Source organism: Scyliorhinus torazame, chromosome 1 (genome assembly GCF_047496885.1).
Source record: "Scyliorhinus torazame isolate Kashiwa2021f chromosome 1, sScyTor2.1, whole genome shotgun sequence".
NCBI classification, from domain to species: Eukaryota; Metazoa; Chordata; class Chondrichthyes; order Carcharhiniformes; family Scyliorhinidae; genus Scyliorhinus; species Scyliorhinus torazame.
This window is the reverse complement of record NC_092707.1, coordinates 220405584-220431921: the sequence shown is the minus strand read 5'-3', so window position 1 is coordinate 220431921 and position 26338 is coordinate 220405584. Positions and strand designations below refer to the sequence as shown.

At 47.5% G+C, this 26338-nt stretch overlaps 1 protein-coding gene across 1 annotated transcript in view; it reads right to left on the bottom strand.

Annotated features, from left to right (window-relative positions):
- The window catches only part of tcp1 (t-complex 1), a 72610-nt gene extending 47259 nt beyond the window's left edge, over positions 1-25351 (bottom strand). The window contains exons 1-5 of the mRNA XM_072502503.1: positions 25175-25351; positions 22555-22640; positions 8517-8645; positions 7235-7332; positions 5601-5711 (exon numbers count right to left, since the gene is read on the bottom strand). Of these exons, the coding sequence (XP_072358604.1) occupies positions 5601-5711; positions 7235-7332; positions 8517-8645; positions 22555-22640; positions 25175-25247 (497 nt within the window). The 5' untranslated portion in view covers positions 25248-25351. The remainder of the gene's footprint in view (positions 1-5600; positions 5712-7234; positions 7333-8516; positions 8646-22554; positions 22641-25174) is intronic.
- Between the last annotated feature and the right edge of the window lie 987 nt (positions 25352-26338).

Below are 26338 nucleotides of genomic sequence, written 5' to 3'. Positions count from 1 at the left end.
GCCGAGGTCACGGGGGGAAGCCGAGGTCGGCCAGAGTTTGCTGACTTCTGGGAGCAACATGGGGGGTGCAATTACGCTAGAAAGGGATCTAGCGGGGGGGGGGGGGGGGGTTAACTGGGTCGCTGCTGCTGGGGAGAAGGGGGAGCTGGTATGGGGTGGGGTGGTCGGGGCGAGAGGGCGCCGTTGGGGGGAGATACGGCTACGTGGGAACCGGGTGAGGAGCTGGATTGAAAAAGGAGATGGCTAGTCGACAAGGGGGGGGGGGGGTAAAGAGCGCCCCAACCCGGCTGATCGCGTGGAATGTGAGAGGGCTGAACGGGCCGATTAAGAGGGCACACCTAAAAAAACTTAAGGCAGATGTGGTTATAGAACATAGAACAATACAGCGCAGTACAGGCCCTTCGGCCCACGATGTTGCACCGAAACAAAAGCCATCTAACCTACACTATGCCATTATCATCCATATGTTTATCCAATAAACTTTTAAATGCCCTCAATGTTGTTCACTACTGTAGCAGGTAATGCATTCCACGGCCTCACTACTCTTTGCGTAAAGAACCTACCTCTGACCTCTGTCCTATATCTATTACCCCTCAGTTTAAAGTTATGTCCCCTCGTGCCAGCCATATCCATCCGCGGGAGAAGGCTCTCACTGTCCAACCCCCTGATCATTTTGTATGCCTCTATTAAGTCTCCTCTTAACCTTCTTCTCTCCAACGAAAACAACCTCAAGTCCATCAGCCTTTCCTCATAAGACTTTCCCTCCATACCAGGCAACATCCTGGTAAATCTCCTCTGCACCCGCTCCAAAGCCTCCACGTCCTTCCTATAATGCGGTGACCAGAACTGTACGCAGTTATGCTGCAGGAGACGCATCTGAAACTGATAGACCAGGTCAGACTTCACAAAGGATGGGTGGGGCAGGTGTTTCATTCGGGGCTAGACGCAAAAAACAGGGGGGTGGCTATATTAGTGGGGAAGCGGGTAATGTTTGAGGCAAAGACCATAGTGGCGGATAGTGGGGGCAGATACGTGATGGTGAGTGGCAGATTGCAAGGGGAGGTGGTGGTTTTAGTGAACGTATATGCCCCGAACTGGGATGATGCCAATTTTATGAGGCGTATGTTGGGACGCATCCCGGACCTAGAGGCGGGAAAGTTGGTAATGGGTGGAGATTTTAATACGGTGCTGGACAGATCGAGGTCCAGGACCGGAAGGAGGCCGGCTGCAGCTAGGGTGCTCAAGGACTTTATGGAGCAGATGGGAGGAGTAGACCCCTGGAGATTTAGTAGACCTAGGAGTAAGGAGTTCTCGTTTTTCTCCTATGTCCACAAAGTCTATTCACGGATAGACTTTTTTTGTTTTAGGAAGGACCCTGATCCCGAAGGTGACGGGGACGGAGTACACGGCTATAGTTATTTCGGACCACACTCCACATTGGGTGGACCTGGAGATAGGGGAGGAAAAAGAACAGCACCCGCCCTGGAGAATGGACCTAGGATTATTGGCAGATGAGGGGGTGTGTTTAAGGGTGAGGGGGTGTATTGAAAGGTACTTGGAACTCAATGACAATGGGGAGGTTCAGGTGGGAGTGGTCTGGGAGGCGTTGAAGGCTGTGGTTAGAGGGGAGCTGATATCTCTCAGGGCACAAAGGAAAGCAGGAGGGTAGGGAAAGGGAGTGGTTGTTGAAAGAACTTTTGAGGGTGGACAGACAATATGCGGAGGCACCGGAGGAGGGACTGTACAGGGAAAGGCAAAGGCTACATGTAGAATTTGACTTGTTGACTACGGGTAATGCAGAGGCACAATGGAGGAAGGCACAGGGTGTACAGTACGAATATGGGGAGAAGGTGAGCAGGTTGCTGGCCCACCAACTGAGGAAAAGGGGAGCAGCGAGGGAGATAGGGGGGGTGAGAGATGAGGAGGGAGAGATGGAGCGGGGAGAGTGAATGGAGTGTTCAAGGCATTTTATGAAAGATTATATGAAGCTCAGCCCCCGGAAGGGAAGGAGAGAATGATGTGCTTTCTAGATCAGCTGGAATTTCCGAAGGTGGAGGAGCAGGAGAGGGCAGGACTGGGAGCACAGATTGAGACGGAGGAAGTAGTGAAAGGGATTGGAAGCATGCAGGCGGGGAAGGCCCCGGGACCAGACGGATTCCCAGTGGAATTCTATAGGAAATATATGGACTTGCTGGCCCCGCGACTGATGAGAACCTTTAATGAGGCTAGGGAAAGGGGGCAGCTGCCCCCGACTATGTCAGAGGCAACGATATCGCTCCTCCTAAAGAAGGAAAAAGACCCGCTGCAATGCGGGTCCTATAGGCCCATTTCCCTCCTGAATGTGGATGCTAAGATTCTGGCCAAGGTAATGGCAATGAGGATAGAGGATTGTGTCCCGGGGGTGGTTCATGAGGACCAAACTGGGTTTGTGAAGGGGAGACAGCTGAACACAAATATACAGAGGCTGCTAGGGGTAATGATGATGCCCCCACCAGAGGGGGAAGCGGAGATAGTGGTGGCGATGGATGCCGAGAAAGCATTTGATAGAGTGGAGTGGGATTATTTGTGGGAGGTGCTGAGGAGATTTGGCTTTGGAGATGGGTACAGTTGCTGTATAGGGTCCCGATGGCGAGCGTGGTCACGAATGGACGGGGGTCTGATTATTTTCGGCTCCATAGAGGGACAAGGCAGGGATGTCCTCTGTCCCCGTTATTGTTTGCACTGGCGATTGAGCCCCTGGCCATAGCATTGAGGGGTTCCAGGAAGTGGAGGGGAGTACTCAGGGGAGGAGAAGAACACCGGGTATCTCTGTATGCGGATGATTTGTTGTTGTATGTGGCGGACCCGGCGGAGGGGATGCCAGAGATAATGCGGATACTTGGGGAGTTTGGGGATTTTTCAGGGTATAAATTGAACATGGGGAAAAGTGAGTTGTTCGTGGTGCATCCAGGGGAGCAGAGCAGGGAAATAGAGGATTTACCGTTGAGGATAACAAGGGACTTCCGGTACTTGGGGATCCAGATAGCCAAGAATTGGGGTACATTACACAGGCTTAATTTAACGCGGTTGGTGGAACAGATGGAGGAGGATTTCAAGAGATGGGACATGGTGTCCCTGTCACTGGCAGGTAGGGTGCAGGCGGTTAAAATGGTGGCCCTCCCGAGATTCCTTTTTGTGTTTCAGTGCCTCCCGGTGGTGGTCACGAAGGCTTTTTTCAAGAGAATCGAGAAGAGTATTATGAGTTGTGTGTGGGCCGGGAAGACCCAGAGAGTGAGGAGGGGATTTTTGCAGCGTAGTAGGGACAGGGTGGGGTTGGCACTACCGAGCCTAAACGACTATTACTGGGCCGCCAATGTTTCAATGGTGTGTAAGTGGATGGGAGAAGGGGAGGGAGCGGCGTGGAAGAGATTGGAGAGGGCGTCCTGCAGGGGGACTAGCCTACAAGCAATGGTGACGACACCGTTGCCGTTCTCACCGAAGAAATACACCACAAGCCCGGTGGTGGTGGCTACATTGAAAATTTGGGGGCAGTGGAGACGGCATAGGGGAAAGACAGGAGCCTCGGTGCGGTCCCCGATAAGAAATAAACATAGGTTTGTTCCGGGGAGAATGGATGGGGGATTTGGAGCATGGCAAAGAGCTGGGGTAGTACAATTGAGATCTGTTCGTAGATGGGACGTTTGCGAGTCTGGGTGCGCCGACGGAAAAATATGGGTTGCCCCAAGGGAATACATTTCGGTATATGCAACTGAAGGCTTTCGCGAGGCAACAGGTGAGGGAATTCACGCAGCTCCCGACGCAGGAGGTGCAGGATAGAGTGATCTCAGAGACATGGGTGGGGGATGGTAAGGTGTCGGACATATATAGGGAAATGAGGGACGAGGGGGAGATCATGGTAGATGAGCTGAAAGGGAAATGGGAAGAAGAGCTGGGGGAGGAGATTGAGGAGGGGCTGTGGGCTGACGCCCTACGTAGGGTAAACTCATCGTCCTCGTGTGCCAGGCTAAGCCTGATACAATTCAAGGTTCTACACAGGGTGCATATGACTGGAGCATGGCTCAGTAAATTTTGGGGGGTAGAGGATAGGTGTGGGAGATGCTCGAGAAGCCCAGCGAATCACACCCACATGTTCTGGTCATGCCCGGCAATACAGGGGTTCTGGGTGGGGGTGGCAAAGGTGCTTTCGAAGGTGGTGGGGGTCCGGGTCGAACCAAGCTGGGGATTGGCTATATTCGGGGTTGCAGAAGAGCCGGGAGTGCAGGAGGCAAGAGAGGCTGATGTTTTGGCCTTTGCGTCCCTAGTAGCCCGGCGCAGGATATTGTTAATGTGGAAGGAAGCCAAACCCCCGGGTGTGGAGACCTGGATAAACGACATGGCAGGGTTTATAAAGTTAGAACGGATCAAGTTCGTATTAAGGGGTTCGGCTCAAGGGTTCACCAGACGGTGGCAACCGTTCGTCGACTACCTCACAGGAACAGTACGAAGTCTTACAACATCAGGTTAAAGTCCAACAGGTTTGTTTCGATGTCACTAGCTTTCGGAGCGCTGCTCCTTCCTCAGGTGAACCTGAGGAAGGAGCAGCGCTCCGAAAGCGAGTGACATCGAAACAAACCTGTTGGACTTTAACCTGATGTTTTAAGACTTCGTACTGTGCTCACCCCAGTCCAACGCCGGCATCTCCACATCATGACCTCACAGGAAGATAGAGGGAATGGAAAAGAAGACAACAGCAGCAACCCATGGGGGGGGGGGGGGGGGGGGGGGGGGGAAAGGAGAACCGGACGGACTCTCAGGGATGTCATTGTATATGTATAGACACTTGTTATAGGTAATGTATATTGGATTGTATCTTTGGAGAGTAACTATTTTTGACAAGGCAGTTGCCACTCAGTTCAGTTTTGTTTATATATTATTTATTTATTTGTTTAAAATTGGCCACGGTTATTTATATTGCTTTGTTGTTGTTCAAAGGAAAAACTATGTACTGTTATGTTTGGCCACAAAATTTTGAATAAAATATATTTTTAAAAAAACATTACAGGAAATAATGCTGTCATTTCAAGACAAGTGGAAACAGAACAGCGACAAATTAAATGCAAGTGATCACAAGCCCAACCGTATTTTGTAATAGAAGTGAGCTGAAGTAAAAAGGTTTCACTGACTTTTATTATATATATCAAGCTAGCTGGAGAATTTGAAACCTGATGCTTGTGGCAAGATATAATACTGCAGGTATTAAAAAAATGTAATTTTGAAGCTTGTATTTCAATTACATTCATGAAAAAGGTACTTTTAAAATTTCCTATTGCACTTGATTCTTTTAATGAACAAAACAGCAGAAAACTCCCAACTGGTACTCATTAGGGTAACTGCACAACACACTGGCATCAACATTTTGCGAATGTTGAAAATATAGCTATATTTCGTGCCCTGCTGAAAATGGCCCTTCAAAAACACCGATATTTGGAATGCTCACTGGAACAAAGGACAAGAGTCACAATATTGAACAATAGTACTCTCAGCTAGAAGGAAGTCAGCAGCAAAGATATTAGAAATGGAACACATCTCGAATGCACCAGCAATTTTTGTTAGAAAGATACACTCCAATTATTTTTGATGACATGGAGGTTTTGGCAGCATTGACAAGACACTCTCTGCCTAATTCATCCATATTAATAGTCAGATTCTCCTGGATGTAACGAACCGCCTCCCTGTTAATAAAAACATTTTTAAAATTACCAAATTGTAAATGACAAACTTTTCATTCCTAAATGAGCATTACTGAACATGAACAACCTGAAGTACAAATGTGTACAATTCTAGAAGCTTTAGTGAAGTAAATTAACAGCAGGTTTATGAATACAATATTCAACATCAGACCATAAATCAGCTGTTCCTCTTGGTTAAAGCAAACTCACTGCCAACCAAATTTCTCAGTTAATGATCACATGAAATATAACACTGAGCCAGAGTATTTCTGGCCCATTTGTAATGAACAATTCTCAGCAAGACAATAATTTAAATCACTTTACGCAGCTATTTGGAACAGCGCAACTGCGCACAATCAAGGGTACGTCAACATTATAAAATATCCAGCCTCACCACCACCTTTTCAAGGGCAATTAGAGATGGGCAATAAATGTTGGTCAAGCCAGCAACTCGCAATTCCAGAAAAGTTAAATACAACTTCTGTTCAGCCATATTATTTGTACAGAAACAAATTCAGCACATTATTATGACAGACAACGTTTTTCTCCCCACAAGCAATAACTAGCAAGCCAAGAAGAAAGTCAAGCTAGTCAAACGATGTGGGTTCCTGGAAAGATTAATCATTTATCAAATAGAGCACCAGACAAGAAAGCAATATTTAGTAAAACAATTCCCAAGATAAGAATTCAGGTATGCATGTTTTTAAAACTAAAAAAGTAAGACTGAAGCTGTACTATCATTCCACCATTCTTTTAAAATAAATGAGGTCAAAGGAAACAAAATAACTCCCGCTAACGGCATTGATTGGAGCAGTTGTTTATCATTTGCGTTTATCCAGCACAAAATAAATGTTACAGCAGCAAACAACAGAAGTTGGCTAATGACGTTCACATTTAGATCACTAATGACGGTTGAGCCCCAACAATTTCTTAAAAGGACAGGTAACCTGCTCAAAGGAATAATTAATAGCCCTAAACAACCCTTCAACATTTCCCACATAGCACAGGGGAAAAGCTATCTGTATAAGAATAGTTAATCAGATTATGGGCAAATTTAAAAAAAATATATATATATATATATATATTAAAACTCAAGCCCATTAACACATTTTGGTGCCAGGTATAATGAATAAACTTCTTTATTAAAAAAGTCTCATTTGCATCATACAACAATTAGATAACTGTTGTAAACGTCCTCTTTCCACTTATTTGTTCGAAACTTGGCTTCAACTAATCACTACTCCAATTTACTTTGTTCTCATCTACTCATTTTCACCTGTAATTGTGTCATGTATTACTGTATTTGCTGCTTTACCATTGTTTTCTGATAAAACAAATGTTACAAATGCATTGACAAATTTCAACACACCCAAAAAATGTTCACTATCAAACAGATTTCAACTTGTACACAAACACAACCAGTATCTCATGCCAGAGAGATTGATAAAATCTGCAATACATTTGGACAAGCCTTAAGCAATTGTATTAATCGTATCGGACATATTGAACATTTCATCAGAACTTACTTGCAGGCAAGACGATAACCACCAATGATTGAGGTTGGGTGAATTTTCTGTTTCACCAATTCATCTGCACCCTTAAGTAGTTCAGCAGCAATAATAACCTGTATTAAGATCAAAGAAACTCGATCTGTTCAAAGTATTAATTGTCCGCCCATCCCATTTTCACAAGTGGCAGATGCATTTGTTTCCCATAAAACAATGAGAAACCCAAAGGTAAACTAACAATCTCTTTATACACAAAATCAAACTTATTGAACAACTGGGAGAAAGTAATTGATATATGATAGAGATTACGCACCGTCACATTTTAAATTCTGAAAACCCAATTTTAATGTACCAATTCCGATCTTAATTTAAAATGACAGGATATTTCCACTTGTAATTGGAAAAATTAATTCATCTATATCTAAAATACAGTACTCATGAATAATTAAGCACATTGCCAACTTGAGGACAACAGGATGCAGAAAAATAACTTTTGTAAAATCCAATTACCCAGGTTACAAGTTTTTGGATCTTAAAATATTACCCTCCCACCCATTCATCTTCTCTCTTCGCGCCCCCCCCCCGCCCCCCCAAGGGGGGGGGGCTCCTTTTCCATGTGTGTATTCACATCTGGGTATATTCCCGGATTTACATCATTTTTGCAGTGAGCCGTGCGGGGCTGATAGGAGCAGAATAATGATTTCGGACCACGCTCTGCATTATCTAGACGTGAGACTTTGTTGGGTGAAGCACAGAAGCCGGGCTGGAGGTTGGATCGATTGATATTTATTGTCAGATGTACCGAAGGACAGTGAAAAGTATTTTTCTGCAGCCAAGGGTTTCGGGGCTTTTGGCAGACAAGGAGTTCTGTGGGAAGAGGGTGCTGGCGATTAAGAATTATGAGCTTAATCAGAATGGGGAGGTATTGGCAGCCACGTTTCGGTAGGCCTTGAAAGCAGTGGTCAATTCAACTCACCTAATGAAGGAACTGTGCTCCGAAAGAGAGTGACACCAAACAAACCTGTTTGGCTTTAACCTGGTGTTATAAGATTTCGGACTGTGACCACCCCAGTCCAATGCCGGCATCTCCACATCAGAGTTAATTCAAGACAATAGGTCGTGATAATACTGTGGTCTCTCAACCGACAGTGCTGACATTACACTGATGACTGATGACGGTGGTGTTGGTCAATAAAGAGTTAAAATAGTTACTAGCTTAACACATTTATGCTTAGATTGATTCAGGTTAATTTATTGAGCTTTTAAAAAAAATCAAGCAAATTGATACAAATTTACTTACAACTGATGTTGTACCATCCCCAACTTCCTTGTCCTGAAGTTCAGCTAATTCACATAACACTTTGGCAGCTGGGTGCTCCACTTCAAGAAGCTTGAGGATTGTTGCTCCATCATTAGTGATTGTGACATCCTGCACAAGACCAGAAACATGTATAATTTAAAAATGTGTTGCATTTAAGTCTTTTATTTTGCTAGATGTTTTAGAGTCATAGTATTTTAAATAAGATAGCTTGAAGTAATTTCCTTTATTCCCCACAATACTTTGTGCAGACAGTGCTGATACTTAAAATTATTAGTTGTATATTTTTAAATAATCTTTATTGTCACAAGTAGGTTTACATTGCAATGAAGTTACTGTGAAAAGCTCCTACCTTCCTTTAGAACTATGTAGCTTTAAAAATAAACCTTTATTGTAGAATCAAACAAATCAGTTATCACAAAATTAGCAAAGGAACATGTGGAGTGGTTATTTTGAAATACCCAAACTCAGGAAATTCCACCTGAAAGTCCACCTCTGGTAGAGATTTCACCCCCACTCGACAAGTTTATTTCCATTGGTGCTAAATACTCTAATACTTCACACGAGCATGACCATTTTTTCCTGCAATCATGGAAACTTCTGAATGGAAAGGGCATTTCAGGAGTTTTAGCTGACTGCTACATTTTCCAAACTGGGAAACAGAAGTTTATGGTACTATAACCACTACCGTAGTTTTGTAGACTACTGAGAGAAACCTGCAATCTTTCAGTTAACATGGTTCGAATGATGTGGTTACGGCATTTACCAGCTGATTCAGAACCTTCTAGGAAAATGGTGAGCTGGATGACTGAAATATGAAATGAAAAGATGAAATGAAAATCGCTTGTCACAAGTACGCTTCAAATGACGTTACTGTGAAAAGCCCCTAGTCGCCACATTCCACGCCTGTTCAGGGAGGCTGGTACAGGAATTGAACCGTGCTGCTGGCGTGCCTTGGTCTGGTTTAAAAGCTAGCTATTTAGCCCCGTGTTAAAAATACCCCAATAAAATTTGCAAAGCAAACCGAGAACAGAACACGAGTTCAAATTAAAATATAATGCGAACAATACACAGGCTAGCCTAAATGTTCAACAAGTTCCTGATATTAAATCAACATTAAACGGGACAAGTCAAGGACAGCAATGGCAGAGGTTTTTTGCGGTTATTCGGGAAGCACAACAGAAATTCATCCTAACGAGGAGGAAAGACCGTGGAAGACACAAATCACATGTCAGTGACTGATGGAAATGAGGCTATGACAGGTGGACCTTGAGACCATTGTTATCACTAAGGAGGTAGTGATGGGCAAGCTAATGGGGCTAAAGCCCCTAGTCGCCACATTCCGGCACCTGTTCCTGGCTAGGGAAATTGCAAATGCACTCGTGATAATTTACCGAAATTCACTAGACTCTGGGTGGTCCCAGCGGATTGGAAATTAGCAAACGTGACACCACTATTTAAAAAAGGAGGTAGGCAGAAAGTGGGTAATTGTAAGCCAGTTAGCTTAACTTCGGTAGTAGGGAAGATGCTGGAATCTATCATCAAGGAAGAAATAGTGAGGCATCTGGATGGAAATTGTCCCATTGGACAGACGCAGCATGGGTTCATAAAGGGCAGATCGTGCCCAACTAATTTAGTGGAATTTTTTGAGGACATCATAGAATTTACAGTGCAGGAGGCCATTTGGCCCATCGAGTCTGCACCAGCTCTTGGAAAGAGCACCCTACCCAAGGTCAACACCTCCACCCTATCGCCATAACCCAGTAACCCCACCCAACACTAAGGGCAATTTAGCATGGCCAATCCACCTAACCCGCACATCTTTGGACTGTGGGAGGAAACCGGAGCACCCGGAGGAAACCCATGCACACACACGGAGGATGTGCAGACTCCGCACAGACAGTGACCCAAGCCGGAATCAAACCTGGGACCCTGGAGCTGTGAAGCAATTGTGCTATCCACAATGCTACCGTGCTGCCCTTAACAATGCTACCGTGCTGCGGGGGGATCTTATAGACATAACCAGTGCAGTAGAAAATGGGGAGCCAATGGATGTGGTATATCTGGATTTCCAGAAAGATTTTGACAAAGGTGCCACACAAAAGGTTGCTACATAAGATGAAGATGCATGGCATTAAGGGGAAAGTAGTAGCATGGATAGAGGATTAGTTAATTAATAGAAAGCAAAGAGTGGGGATTAATGGGTGTTTCTCTGGTTGACAATCAGTAGCCAGTGGTGTCACTCAGGGATCAGTGTTGGGTCCACAACTGTTCACAATTTACATAGATGATTTGGAGTTGGGGACCAAGGGCAATGTGTCCAGGTTTGCAGACGACACTAAGATGAGTTGTAAAGCAAAAAGTGCAGAGGATACTGGAAGTCTGCAGAGGGATTTGGATTGTTTAAGTGAATGGGCTAGGGTCTGGCAGACGGAATACAATGTTGACAAATGTGAGGTTAACCATTTTGGTAGGAATAACAGCAAAAGGGATTATTTAAATGATAAAATATAAAAACATGCTGCTGTGCAGAGAGACCTGGGTGTGCTAGTACATGAGTCACAAAAAGTTGATTTGCAGGTGCAACATGTGATTAAGAAAGCAAATGGAGTTTTGTCCTTCATTGCTGGAGGGATGGAGTTTAAGACTAGGGAGGTTATGCTGCAACTGTATAAGATGTTAGTGAGGCCACACCTGGAGTAGTGTGTTCAGTTTTGATCTCCTTATCTGAGAAAGGATGTACTGGCGCTGAGGGTGTGCAGAAGAGATTCACTAGGTTAATCCCAGAGTTGAGGGGGTTGGATTACGAGGAGAGGTTGAGTAGACTGGGGCTGTCCTCGTTGGAATTTAGAAGGATGCGGGGGGGATCTTATAGAGACATATAAAATTATGAAGGGAATAGATGTGATAGATGTGGGGAGGTTGTTTCCACTGGCGGGTGAAAGAACAACTAGGGGACATAGCCTCAAAATAAGGGGAAGTAGATTTAGGACTGGGTTTAGGAGGAACTTCTTCATCCAAAGGGTCGTGAATCGATGGAATTCCTGCCCAGTGAAGCAGAAGAGGCTCCTTCATTCAATATTTTCAAGATAAAGATCGATAAGTTTTTTGAAGAATAAAGGAATAAAGGGTTATGGTGTTCGGGCGGAAAAGTGGAGCTGACTCCACAAAAGAATAGCCATGATCACATTGAATGGCAGAGCAGGCTCAAAGGGCCAGATGGCCTACTCCTCGTTCTTATGAAACATGGAGGGCAAGGGAAGTCAAGGACAACATAAAAGAAAAAGTATACAAAGTGGCGAGGATCAATGGGAAGCCAGAGGATTGGGAATCCTCGAAAAGTAAGCAAAGGACAACTAAAAAAGCAATAAGGGAGAGAAGATGAAATATGAGAACAAGCTAGCTAGTAATATATAATAAAATAGGAAGAGTTTTTTTCAATATATAAAAGGTAAGAGACACAAAGATAGACATTGGACCACTGGAAAACGTGGCTGGAGAAGTAACAATAGGAAGCAAAGAAATGGCAGACGAACTGAATAGTTACTTTGCACCAGTCTTCACGCTGAAAGATACCAGTGGGATGCCAGAGCTCCAGGAGAACCAGGGGCCAGAAGTGAGTAGTGACCATTACTAAGAAGGTGGTTCTGGGGAAACTGAAAGGTCTGAAGGTGGATAAGTCACCTGGACCTGATGGACTACACCCCAGGGTTCTAAATGAGATAGCTGAGGAGATTGTGGAGACATTGGTGGTGATCTTTCAGGAATCGCTGGAGACAGGAAGGGTCCCAGAGGACTGGAGAGTGGCTAATGTAACACCACTGTTTAAGAAGAGAGGGAGGCAGAAGACAGGAAATTATAGGCCGGTTAGCCTGACTTCGGTCATTGGTAAGATTTTAGAGTCCATTATTTTTTTAAAATATATTTTATTAAAGTTTTCAAACACAATTTTTCCCCTTACAAATCAACAAAAACGGTAACGTGATAACTGATAAATAACATTGTTTAAATAATATAGTAAACTAACCAAATAACACAAAGTAATGCTCCCCCACCCCCTCTCCCCATCTAGAACACAAACAATTTACCCCCCCTCCCCCCCCCCCCTCGGGCTGCTGCTGGCTATCTATCTTCTCCCTAACGTTCCGCTAGATAGTCGAGGAACGGTTGCCACCGCCTGGTGAATCCTTGAGCCGATCCTCTCAGCGCAAACTTCATCCGCTCCAGTTTTATGAACCCCGCCATATCGTTTATCCAGATCTCCACGCCGAGGGGTTTCGCTTCCTTCCACATGAGTAAAATCCCACGCCGGGCTACTAGTGACGCAAAGGCCACAATATCGGCCTCTTTCACCTCCTGCACTCCCGGCTCATCCGCTACCCCAAATATAGCTAACCCCCAGCTTGGCTTGACCCGGACCTTCACCACCTTCGAGATCACGCCCCTCCAGTGCCGGACACGACCAAAACATGTGTGTGGTTCGCCGGGCTTACCCCGCACTTGTCCTCCACTCCAAAGAACCTGCTCAACCTCGCTCCCGTTATGTGTGCTCTATATAGCACCTTAAACTGGACCAGGCTAAGCCTGGCACACGAGGAGGAGGAATTTATCCTACTTAGGGCATCAGCCCACAAACCCTCTTCAATCTCCTCCCCAAGCTCTTCTTCCCATTTTCCCTTCAGTTCTTTTACCAGCTCCTCCCCTTCGTCTCTCATCTCCCGGTATATGTCGGACACTTTGCCCTCCCCGACCCACCCCCCCGAAAGCACCCTGTCCTGGATCCCTTGTGTCGGGAGCAGCGGAAATTCCCTCACCAGTTGTCTCATGAACGCTCTCACCTGCATATACCTAAAGATATTTCCCAGGGGCAGCTCATATTTTTCCTCAAGCGCTCCCAAACTTGCAAACGCCCCATCTATAAATAAGTCTCCCACTCTCCTGATTCCTGCCCGGTGCCAGTTCTGGAACCCTCCGTCCAGCCTCCCTGGGGCAAACCTATGGTTGTTCCTGATCGGGGACCACACCGAGGCTCCCAGCACACCCCTGTCGTCTCCATTGCCCCCAGATACTTAATGTTGCCGCCACCACCGGGTTCGTGGTAAACTTTTTCGGGGAGAGCGGTAGTGGCGCCGTCACCAACGCTTTTAAGCTTGTTCCTTTGCAGAACACCATCTCCAGCCTTTTCCACGCCGCCCCCTCTCCCTCTACCATCCATTTACGGATCATCGCCACGTTGGCGGCCCAGTAGTAGTCGCCCAAATTCGGCAACGCCAGTCCCCCTCTGTCTCTGCTACGTTGTAGGAACCCCCTCCTTACCCTCAGGGCCTTCCCTGCCCACACGAAGCTCATGATGCTCCTATCTATTTTTTTGAAAAAGGCCTTAGTGATCAGTATAGGGAGACATTGGAACACAAATAGGAACCTCGGGAGAACCATCAACTTAATCGCCTGCACTCTGCCCGCCAGTGACAGCGGCTGCATGTCCCACCTTTTGAAATCCTCTTCCATTTGTTCCACCAGCCGAGTCAGATTGAGTCTGTGTAAGGTTCCCCAGCTCCTGGCTATCTGAATTCCCAGGTATCGGAAGTTTCTTTCCACTCTCCTTAGCGGCAGGCCATCTATCCCTCTACTCTGGTTCCCAGGCTGTATCACGAAAAGCTCACTCTTTCCCATGTTAAGCTTATATCCCGAGAAATCTCCAAACTCCCTCAATATCTGCATGACCTCTGTCACCCCCCCCACTGGATCCGCCACATACAGCAGTAGGTCATCCGCGTAGAGTGCAACTCGGTGTTCCTCTCCCCCTCTAACCACCCCTCTCCATTTCTTGGAGTCTCTCAGCGCTATGGCCAGTGTTTCAATTGCCAGCGCGAACAGTAATGGGGACAGCGGGCATCCCTGTCTTGTTCCCATGTACTCCGACCTTTGCCGATTTGTGACTACACTTGCCATTGGGGTCCCATAGAGGAGTTTAACCCAGCTGACAAACCCCTACCCGCACCCGAACCTCCTCAGCACCTCCCATAGATACTCCCACTCTACCCTATCAAATGCCTTCTCTGCATCCATTGCCGCCACTATCTCTGCCTCCCCCTCTGCTGGGGGCATCATTATCACCCCCAATAGCCGTCGCACGTTGACATTCAATTGTCTCCCCTTTACGAACCCTGTCTGGTCTTCGTGCACCACCCCCGGGACACAATCCTCTATCCTCGTTGCCAGCACCTTGGCGTCCACATTTAGGAATGAGATAGGCCTATAGGACCCGCATTGTAGCGGGTCTTTATCTCGCTTCAAGATTAGTGATATCGTCGCCTCCGACATTGTCGGGGGTAGGGTCCCCCCTTCTCTGGCCTCGCTAAAGGTTCTTACCAGCAGCGGGGCCAACAAGTCCACATATTTTCTATAAAATTCCACCGGGAACCCAGCTGGTCCCGGGGCCTTCCCTGCCTGCATGTTCCCCAGCCCTTTGGTCACCTCGCCCACCCCAATTGGCGCCCCCAGGCCACCCACCTCCTGCTCCTCCACCTTCGGGAACCTTAGTTAGTCCAGAAACTGCTGCATCCCCTCTTTTCCCTCTGGGGGTTGGGACCTATATAACCTCTCATAAAGGGCCTTAAACACCTCATTTACCTTCCCTGCTCTCCGCACCGTGGCTCCCATTTCATCCCTAACTCCCTCGCCGCTGTCCTCTTTCGAAGCTGGTGGGCCAATAGGCGGCTCGCCTTTTCCCCATATTCATATCTCATCCCCTGTGCCTTCCTCCACTGTGCCTCTGCCCTCCCTGTGGTCAGCAGGTCGAACTCCGCCTGGAGTCGTCGCCTCTCCCTGTATAGTCCTTCATCCGGGGCCTCCGCATATTTTTTATCTACCCTCAGAATCTCCCCCAGTAATCTTTCCCTTTCTTTGGCCTGTTTTCCCCTTGTGAGCCCTGATGGAGATCAACTCTCCCCTGACCACCGCCTTCAGTGCTTCCCATACTACCCCCACTCGGACCTCCCCAGCATCGTTGGCCTCCAGGTACCTTTCGATACATCCCCGCACTCTTCCGCAGACTCCCTCATCCGCCAATAATCCCACATCCAGTCGCCAGAGTGGACGCTGCTCCCTCTCCTCTCCTAGTTCCAGATCGACCCAGTGTGGGGCATGGTCTGAAACAGCTATGGCTGTGTACTCAGTTCCTTCCACCCTCGAAATCAGTGACCTTCCCAAAACGAAGAAATCTATCCGGGAGTATACCTTATGGACATGGGAGAAAAAGGAGAACTCCTTGGCCAGCGGCCTAGCAAATCGCCACGGATCCACTCCCCCCATTTGGTCCATAAACCCCCTAAAGCACCTTGGCCGCTGCTGGCCTTCTTCCGGTCCTAGATACAAATCTATCTAACCCTGGGTCTAGCACGGTGTTGAAGTCCCCCCCCCCATTACCAGGTTTCCTACATCCAGGTCCGGGATACGTCCCAGCATCCGCTTCATAAATCCAGCATCATCCCAATTCGGGGCATATACATTAACCAACATGACCTCCATTCATTGCAGTCTGCCACTCACCATCACATATCTGCCACCGCTGTCCGCTACAATGTTCCTAGCCTCGAACGATACCCGTTTCTCCACCAATATGGCCACCCCTCTATTCTTTGCGTCCAGCCCCGAGTGGAACACCTGTCCCACCCATTCTTTCCTTAACCTAACCTGGTCCGCCACCTTCAGGTGCGTCTCTTGGAGCGCGCGAACACTCGGGCCCTCTTAATCGGCCCATTTAGGCCTCTCACGTTCCACGTGATCAGCCGGACTGGGGGGCTGCCTGCCCCCCTCCCCTGTCGACTAGCCATCACCCTCTCTGGGCCAGTCCCACGTCCCGGTTCCGCGCACCCACCCGTCCCCCAGGCGGCGCATTCCCGCCCCGACCACCTTTTCTTTTACCAGTTCCCTTTCGATCGCCGCAGCAGCAACCCAGTTATCTTCCCGCCATCATTTTTCTGACGCGGGAAAGAGAAAAAGGAACCCCGCGCTCTCTAGAACCGTCCCGCCCCTCATGGCGCAGCTCCCCCTACCGCCCCACTCCCATTCCCCATCCCCGCCTGTGTCTCTTCTTCCCCCCCACCGGCGCCCACATTTCTCAATGTCCCCCCCCCCGCTCCCCAATTTACATCTCTATATACATCAGCATTGTCGTTTCCCCTCCAACATCAGTCCCTCAGTTCTGATCCAGTTTCTCGTTTTTAATGAAGGTCCATGCTTCTTCCGCCGTTTCGAAATAGTAATGCCTCTCCTGGTGCGTGACCCACAGTCGCGCCGGCTGCAACATCCCGAACTTCACTATTCTTGTGCAGCACCTCCTTGGCTCGATTGAAGCTCGCCCTCCATCTCGCCACCTCTGCACTCCAATTCTGATACACTCATATCACCGCATTCTCCCATCTACTACTTCATACCTTCTTGGCCCATCTCAGAACCACCTCTCGTCATTGAAGCGGTGAAATCGCACGATCGTCGCCCTAGGTGGTTCTCCAGCCTTTGGTCTCCTCGCAGGGACCCGATGGGCCCCTTCCACTTCCAAGGGGCCCGAGGGGGCCTCAGCTCCCATTAGCGAGCGTAGCATCGTGCTCGCGTAAGCCCCGCCGTCAGCTCCTTCCACTCCCTCGGGGAGACCCAGGATCCGGAGGTTCTTTCTCCGTGATCTGTTTTCCAGGACTTCAATCCTTTCGGTGCACTTCTTATGGAACGCCTCGTGCGTCTGCATTTTGACCGCTAGGCCCAGGATCTCGTCCTCGTTGTCAGTTACCTTCTGCTCCACCACACGGAGCTCTATCTCCTGGGCCTTTTGTGTCTCTTTAAGCCCCTCAATTGCTTGTAGCATCGGGGCCAGCACCTCCTTTTTTAGCAGCTCCACACACCGTCTTAAGAATTCATCCTGGTCCGGTCCCCATGTCGCCTGGGCTCCCTCCGCCGCTACCATGCTCCTTTCTTCCTTCTGCCACTACCCTAGAGGATTCTTCGAGATCTGGCCGCCGCCGCCGATATTTTTCTTTTCCGTTGGGGGGACGACGACACACACTCCCTGTTGCCTCACCCTACACCAGGTTTCGTCCCAACAAAATTCCCCGTTGGGGCTCTTAAAAGAGCCCGAAGGTCCATTCGAGCTGGAGCCACCAAAAAATGCGGCTTAGCTGGTCATCGCCGCAACCGGAAGTCTTTCTAGAGTCCATTATTAAAGATGAGATCGCGGAGTACTTGGAAGTGCATGATAAAATAGGACTGAGTCAGCACGGCTTCGTCAAGTGGAGGTCATGTCTGACAAATGTGTTAGGGTTCTTTGAGGAGGTAACAAGGAAGTCAGAGAAAGGGGAACCAGTGGACGTGATTTATTTAGATTTCCAGAAAGCCATTGACAAGGTGCCGTATAGGAAATAAGTTAAGAGCCCATGGTGTTACAGGTAAGATCCTGGCATGGAAAGAGGATTGGCTGACTGGCAGAAGACAGAGAGTGGGGATAAAGGGGTCGTTTTCAGGATGGCAGCCGGTGACTTGTGGTGCACCTCAGGGGTCTGTGCTGGGGCCACAACTTTTCACAATATACATTAATGATCTGGAAGGAGGAACTGAAGACACTGTTGCTAGGTTTGCAGATGATACAAAGATCTGTAGAGGGACAGATGGTATTGAGGAAGCAAGGGGGCTGCAGAAGGATTTGGACAGGCTAGGAGAGTGGGCCATGAAGTGGCAGATGAAATACAATGTGGAAAAGTGTGAGGTTATGCACTTTGGAAGGAGAATTTTAGGCATAGACTATTTTCTAAATGGGGAAATGCTTAGGAAATCAGAAGGACAAAGGGACTTGAGATTCCTTGTTCATGATTCTCTTAAGGTTAATGTGCAGGTTCAGTCGGCAGTTAGGAAGGCAATGTTAACATTCAAAGAACAAAGAAATGTACAGCACAGGAACAGGCCCTTCGGCCCTCCAAGCCCGTGCCGACCATGCTGCCCGACTAAACTACAATCTTCTACACTTCCTGGGTCCGTATCCCTCTATTCCCATCCTATTCATGTATTTGTCAAGATGCCCCTTGAATGTCACTATTGTCCCTGCTTCCACCACCTCCTCCGGTAGCGAGTTCCAGGCACCCACTACCCTCTGCGTAAAAAACTTGCCTCGTACATCTACTCTAAACCTTGCCCCTCTCACCTTAAACCTATGCCCCCTAGTAATTGACCCCTCTACCCCGGGGAAAAGCCTCTGACTATCCACTCTGTCTATGTCCCTCATAATTTTGTAGACCTCTATCAGGTCTCCCCTCAACCTCCTTCGTTCCAGTGAGAACAAACCGAGTTTATTCAACCGCTCCTCATAGCTAATGCCCTCCATACCAGGCAACATTCTGGTAAATCTCTTCTGCACCCTCTCTAAAGCCTCCACATCCTCATGTCAAGAGGGCTAGAATACAAGACCAGAAATGTACCTCTGAGGCTGTGTAGGGCTCTGGTCAAACCGCATCTCGAGTATTATGAGCAGTTTTAGGCCCCATATCTAAGGAAAGATGTGCTGGCCTTGGAAAGGGTCCAGAGGAGGTTCACAAGAATGATTCCTGGAAAGGACAGCTTGTCGTATGAGGAACGGTTGAGAACTCTGGGTCTGTACTCGTTGGAGTTTAGAAGGATGAGGGGGGATCTTATTGAAACTTACAGGATATTGCGAGGTCTGGATTGAATGGATGTAGAGAGGATGTTTCCACTTGTAGAAAAAACTAGAAGCAGAGGACGCAATCTCAGACTAAAGGGATGATCCTTTAATACAGAGATGAGGAGGAATTTCTTCAGCCAGAGGGTGGTGAATCTGTAGAACTCTTTGCCGCAGAAGGCTGTGGAGGCCAAATCACTGAGTGTCTTTAAGACAGAGACAGATAGGTTCTTGATTAATCAGAGGATCAGTGGTTCTGGGGAAAAGGCAGGAGAATGGGGATGAGGAAGATATCAGCCATGATTGAATGGCGGAGCAGACTCGATGGGCCGAATGGCCTGATTCTGTTTCTATGTCTTGTGGTCTAAAACGTTAGCTAAAACAGCAATTTGTGGGGTGCTGTACAGAAATCATAGCAACAGAGCAGGTCTCTTCAGCAGAACTTGAGGGCAAAGACTGGCTTGCCGAAATGAACATATGCGAGTTAGACCGGATGTGTCCTTCAGATGAATCGGTGCATTACATTACTTACATCCACTTTAACCTATACAATGACTGAACAAAATACCAACAATAGTGATCCACACCGTAGCAGCGATTGCTTTCAACGAGTCAACACCATTGTCAATGTGGAAGGTGAAACAGCAAAGCAAGTCACTGCAGGACTGGAGAATAGCCATTGTTGTTCCTCTGTTTAAGAAGGGTAGCAAGGATAATCCAGGGAACTACAGGCCTAACCTTCACCCTAGCCTTACTTCAGTGGTAGGGAAATTACTGGAGAGAATTCTTCGAGACAGGGTCCACTCCCATTTGGAAGCAAATGGACGTATTAGTGGGAGGCAGCATGGTTTTGTGAAGGGGAGGTCGTGTCTCGCTAACTTGATAGAGTTTTTCGAGGAGGTCACTAAGATGATTGATGCAGGTAGGGCAGTGGATGTTGTCTATATGGACTTTTGACAAGGTCCCTCATGGTAGACTAGTACAAAAGGTGAAGTCACACGGGATCAGGGGTGAGCTGGCAAGGTGGATACAGAACTGGCTAGGTCATAGAAGGCAGAGAGTAGCAATGGAAGGATGCTTTTCTAATTGGAGGGCTGTGACCAGTGGTGTTCCACAGGGATCAGTGCTGGGACTTTTGCTGTTTGTAGTATATTGGAGGAAAATGTAACTGGTCTGATTAGTAAGTTTGCAGACGACACAAAGGTTGGTGGAATTGCGGATAGCGATGAGGACTGTCAGAGGATACAGCAGGATTTAGATTTGTTTGGAGACTTGAGCGGAGAGATGGCAGATGGAGTTTAATCCGGACAAATGTGAGGTAATGCATTTTGGAAGGTCTAATGCAGGTAGGGGATATACAGTGAATGGTAGAACCCTCAAGAGTATTGAAAGTCAAAGAGATTTAGGAGTACAGGTCCACAGGTCACTGAAAGGGGCAACACAGGTGGAGAAGGTAGTCAAGAAGGCATACGGCATGCTTGCCTTCATTGGCCGGGGCATTGAGTATAAGAATTGGCAAGTCATGTTGCAGCTGTATAGAACCTTAGTTAGGCCATACTTGGAGTATAGTGTTCAATTTTGGTCGCCACATTACCAGAAGGATGTGGAGGCGTTAGAGAGGGTGCAGAACAGATTTACCAGAATGTTGCCTGGTATGGAGGGCATTAGCTATGAGGAGCGGTTGAATAAACTTGGTTTGTTCTCACTGGAACGAAGGAGGTTGAGGGGCGACCTGATAGAGGTTTACAAAATTATATGGGGCATAGACAGAGTGGATAGTCAGAGGCTTTTCACCGGGGTAGAAGGGTCAATTACTAGGGGGCATAGGTTGAAGGTGAGAGGGGCAAGGTTTACAGTAGATGTACGAGGCAAGTTTTTTACGCAGAGGGTAGTGGGTGCCTGGAACTCACTACCGGAGGAGGTGGTGGAAGCAGGGACGATAGTGACATTTAAGGGGCATCTTGACAAATACATGAATAGGATGGGAATAGGGGGATACGGACCCAGGAAGTGTAGAAGATTGTAGTTTAGTCGGGCAGCATGGTCGGCACGGGCATGGAGGGCCGAAGGGCCTGTTCCTGTGCTGTACATTTCTTTGTTGACATGCTCCAAATTCAGGGTGTCAAATCATTCAAGAGCTTTATGTTGCTGGCGATGGAAGTAACCGTGGCTGGAACAGTGCTTTGGCACCTCAACCAGCAGTGCTACCTGGGGAATTAATCTTCATAGAACATCTCGTCCAAAGATGTGAATGTTAGGTGGATTGGCCATACAAAAATTGCGCCTTAGTATCGAAAAGATTAGGTGGCATTATTGTGAAAATCCCCCAGTCGCCACACTCTGGCACCTGTTCGGGTACGCAGAGTGAGAATTCAGAATGTCCAATTCACATAACAAGCACATCTTTCGGGACTTGCGTGAAGAAAACGGAGCGCCCGGTGGAAACCTACGCTGACACGGGGAGAATGTGCAGACTCCGCACAGACATTGACCCAAGCCAGGAATCGAACCCGGGTCCCTGGCGCTGTGAAGCAACAGGGCTAACCACTGTGGTACTGTGCCGAATTAGGTGATCAATATGTCGATCTTGAGATAAATATAGGATCCTGAGGGAACTCGACAGCATGGATGCTGAAAAGATGTTTCCCTTGTGGGAGAGACGAGAACTGGAGAGGACTCTGTTTAAAAATAAATGGTCTCCCATTTATGATGGAGGTGAGAATAATTTTTTTCTGATGGTCATGAATCTTTGGAACTCTGTTCCCCAGAGGTTGTGCGCTGTTCATTTTGCCTGACTCCCATCAGTCTACAGTTGCAACCTACAATGCCCCCTAGGACCTGGAGAGTGTTCCTCATACAGTGGAAGGTTCAAGTAGGCGTGTGGGCATTAAGCACAGCAATTTAATAAGTGATCCCCAGTGTGGGCAGGATCATCGAATATTCGAAGGCAGAGGATTCGCAGAGGGATTTTGTGCACAACTGTCGCTGAACATCCCTTTCCTATTCCATTACCCCGCAAGAAATATTTCATTTGTCTTCCCAATAACTTGCTGCACATGCATTCCAACCCTGTGATTCATGTACCAGATCAACCAGTTCTGCAACCTCTCTCCATTTGAACAAATCTACTACTTTTTTATTCTTTCTGCCAAAGTGGTTGCGGAGAAAAGACTCGGGTTTGACCTTGGTTCAATCATCAACATTCGCTCACAATTCAAAAGCATTGGTAATTTGACTGACGTATCAGAGGGCACCGAGTGCCCAAGGAACAGCATGCCAACATTTCAGTGGAGGAAACATTTGGTGACAAATCAATAAACAGTTACAAACTTTACTTACACCAATATCATCCACCAACATTTTATCCAAGCCAACTGGTCCCAAGGAGCTTTTCACAATGTTGGCGATGGAGGCTGCTGCCATCACTGGAAAACAGAACAAATATACTAGTATAAGATGGCAAATTATCTTTGGAATTGTATTACAAGTAATTGGATATGGTGGTTATGTCACTGGTAACATTCTGAGTAATGTAGAACCCAGCGATCATGGCATGTAATAAATAGGAATTCAATTAATTAAATAATTCTGGAATAAAAAGGCTGTATTGGACTCTGGAACCAAGTGGCCCTGGCAGGAGCCAAGCAAAGCATAATTGGTTAGTAAATGCCCCTTGTTAGCACTTTGCCAACATCTACCATTACTTGTCTCAATCCAGAGAAGACTGATAGGCAGTAATTGGATCTGTTCTGCTTTTTGTGGACAGGACTTGGAATGATCAGGTACCTGCCAGTATTGTAGCTGCACTGGACAGCTTGGCTAGTTATGGAACACAATACTTCAGCACTACAACTCGACCTCTCTTCAATTCAGGCCCCCCGAGAACTTGATATACTCTCCCATAATTTGCACATAAAAAATTATGCAAAAACTAGGAAGGTTACAGTTTAAACCCTTTGCTAATGGAATAATAGCCCACACAGAGTACAACAGGGGTTCCCAAAGCGTAACAAACCCATCATATGGAGTTACAAGCTCTGAGGCAGCGATGCCGACTGTCGAGTGTGGCCAAAATAGGATCTTCCCCACCCACGACTTGTCGATAGGACAGCAAAAAGCTGTCCCCAACGGTTATTGTGATTGACCTTCCAGTTCAGCGCTCCCATTGGCTAATCAAGGGTGGATGTGCTCCTCATGGTAGTCTGAATATGGACAAATCTATTTGGTTTCCCTCAACAAATCCCCCATCATCTCACTTTGGTGAATTTCTGAGCATTAAAATGGAATCAGTGTGGGAAGCACTGGTGTACAATGTCCCACTAAAATTGCATTTCAGACTACTGGTAATCAAAAATTAAAAAACATAAAACCTTTTAAATACTCAACAGGTTGGACAATGCCTGTAGAGAAAGAAACAAACTTAATGTTTCAGGTTGATGACCTATCATCAGAGATGAGATTGTTATGGCTCAGAAGGAGGCCATTTGTCACCAGTCCAAAGATGTGCAGGTTAGGTGGATTGGCCATGCTAAATTTCCCCATGGTAGCATTACTGAGTTATGGGGTGCCTTGACAATACATGAATCGGATATGATCCCTGGACGGGTAGGGGTTTTTCATTCAGACGGGCAGCCTGACCAGTGGAGGCTTGGAGGTCCGAAAGGCCTGTTCCTGTGCTGTAATTTCCTTTGTACCATCTGTTAATGAAAACAGCTTTTATTTGTCTCCTTCACCCAAACTTGTCAAAATCTTGTACATCTCTATAAAATCGCCCTTCAATCTCCCTTACTCCAAGTGAGGCTCTTAGCAGTGGTATGTTTCTAGGTACTGCATCAATACTTCTAACACTGATTCTGTCTTAATCCAGGGCCATAAGAATTGGTATGCCTCCTTGTGGCAGCATGGGTTTTAAATAAAACAATCTTTTATTTCCCATGGAAATGTTTGACTCGGTACCTCAAAGTCATTGCAGTTGACAATTAAATCGGTATGGATGGCGACAGAAGGGCAAAAAAATAATTTTTTCAGCGACCTCTGGCTGTCGTTTTAAAAATATGATGTGGAGATGCCGGCATTGGACTGGGGTGAGCACAGTAAGAAGTCTTACAACACCAGGTTAAAGTCCAACAGGTTTGTTTCGATGTCACTAGCTTTCGGAGCGCTGCTCCTTCCTCAGGTGAATGAAGAGGTATGTTCCAGAAACATATATATATATAGACAGATTCAAAGATGCCAGACAATGCTTGGAATGCGAGCATTAGCAGGAAATTAAATCTTTACAGATCCAGGGATGGGTTAACCCCAGGTTAAAGAGGTGTGAATTGTGTCAAGCCAGGACAGTTGGTAGGATTTCGCAGGCCAGATAGATGATGGGGGATGAATGTAATGTGACATGAATCCCAGGTCCCGGTTTTAAAAATAACTCACGAACTGGAAAAACCAGTCAAATAACCCATCCAGATTAGTATAACCCGTCCATATATTTTAAATTGCTCCAATACTGAATTCAAGCATTTTGCAGCTAAATGGAGTCTGTTCTTCTAAATAACATTCTGAGAACACGAGGAGCCTCCATGAGGTGCGGTTTGGTCTGAAGGCCGGAGGAGGGCGTGTGGGGTGGTTGTGAAAGCGGGGAAGGTTCTGGATCATTCCGATGAGCCGGGTGGGGCCCTGTCCAGGAGTGCGGCGCTGTCTGGGAGCGGAGCGCCCTGTCCGGGTGTGGGGTCCTGTTCGGGAGTGGGGTCCTGTCCGGGACTGCGGCACTGCCGTACCCAGCCGGCCAATTCCAAGCTGACTGGCCGACAAGCACTTGCTCCAATTCCTCCTCACACGCATCCGCCGCCGGTAAAACACGTGTCTTTGTATCGTGAGGGTTCTGCTCATTATCTCAAATCTTGCTGCCTGTGCTATTATCCGCAAACAATTGGCTCCCTCTCAATGTAAAGTTGCCGTCTCTTACCATTCTGAGTGCGAATGGAGTCTCCAGATGTTCTCTGTCCAAGTACGTTTAACGGACCCTCCATCGCCGCCATCTTCAGCTACTTTCCTCAGAACGCGGGTCAGGCTGGGAGCCGCGGCAGCGCGCGCGGGGCAGGCTGGGAGCCGCGGCAGCGCGCGCGGGTCAGGCTGGGAGCCGCGGCAGCGCGCGCATATCAGGCTGGGAGCCGCGGCAGCGCGCGCGGGTCAGGCTGGGAGCCGCGGCAGCGCGCGCGGGTCAGGCTGGGAGCCGCGGCAGCGCGCGCGGGGCAGGCTGGGCGTCACAGCATTTGAGGTCATCCTGCCCGGTTGCTGTGGGGTTTGCTCACAAAATCACCATCACGCTGGATTTATCAGGGTGCTTTGTTCGGGATTTATTTGTCCGTTGTGTGGGTGATGGGCTACGGATAGGTAGTCCCTCTGGATCTGGTTAACTTGGCAGAATGGCTTCTGAGATGGCGGATTCACTGAGACTTTGGAAGGGAGGCCATTTGGCCCACGATCTCTCTGGAGCAAGGCAGTCCTCCTATTCTCCCGCTCTATCCCCTTGCCCTTTTCCACCTCAGGAGCCAATTCAATTTTATTTTTGAAATCACTAATTGTCTCTGCTTTCATCCATCCTCAAAATCAGTGCGTTTCAGGTCATTTCCATTCGCTGCATTAAAAGTTATTTTTTCCTCACTTCTGCATCTCTTGCCCAAAATCTTCAATTGGTGTCTTCCAGTCCTTGTACCATCAGCTAGTGTTTGTCTTCTTTGTCCAAACCTGTCATAACCTTTATCAAATCTCCCTTCCTCTAAGGCTTCCAAACCCCAGCTTCTTCAAGTTAATATATCTAATCTCTAAAATCATTTGGGGCAGCACGGTAGCATGGTGGTTAGCACAATTGCTTCACAGTTCCAGGGTCCCAAGTTTGATTCCCGGTTTGGGTCACTGTCTGCGGAGTCTGCACGTTCTCCCCATGTCTGTGTGGGTTTCCTCTGGGTGCTCCGGTTTTCTCCCACAGTCCCAAGATGTGTGGGTTAGGTGGATTGGCCATGCCAATCGGTTTCCGTTATCTGGACCACTGGGAGCACTTCCGGGGCAGATGTGACCTATATAAGGACGGGTTGCATCTAAACTGGAGAGGCATAAATATCCTGGCCGC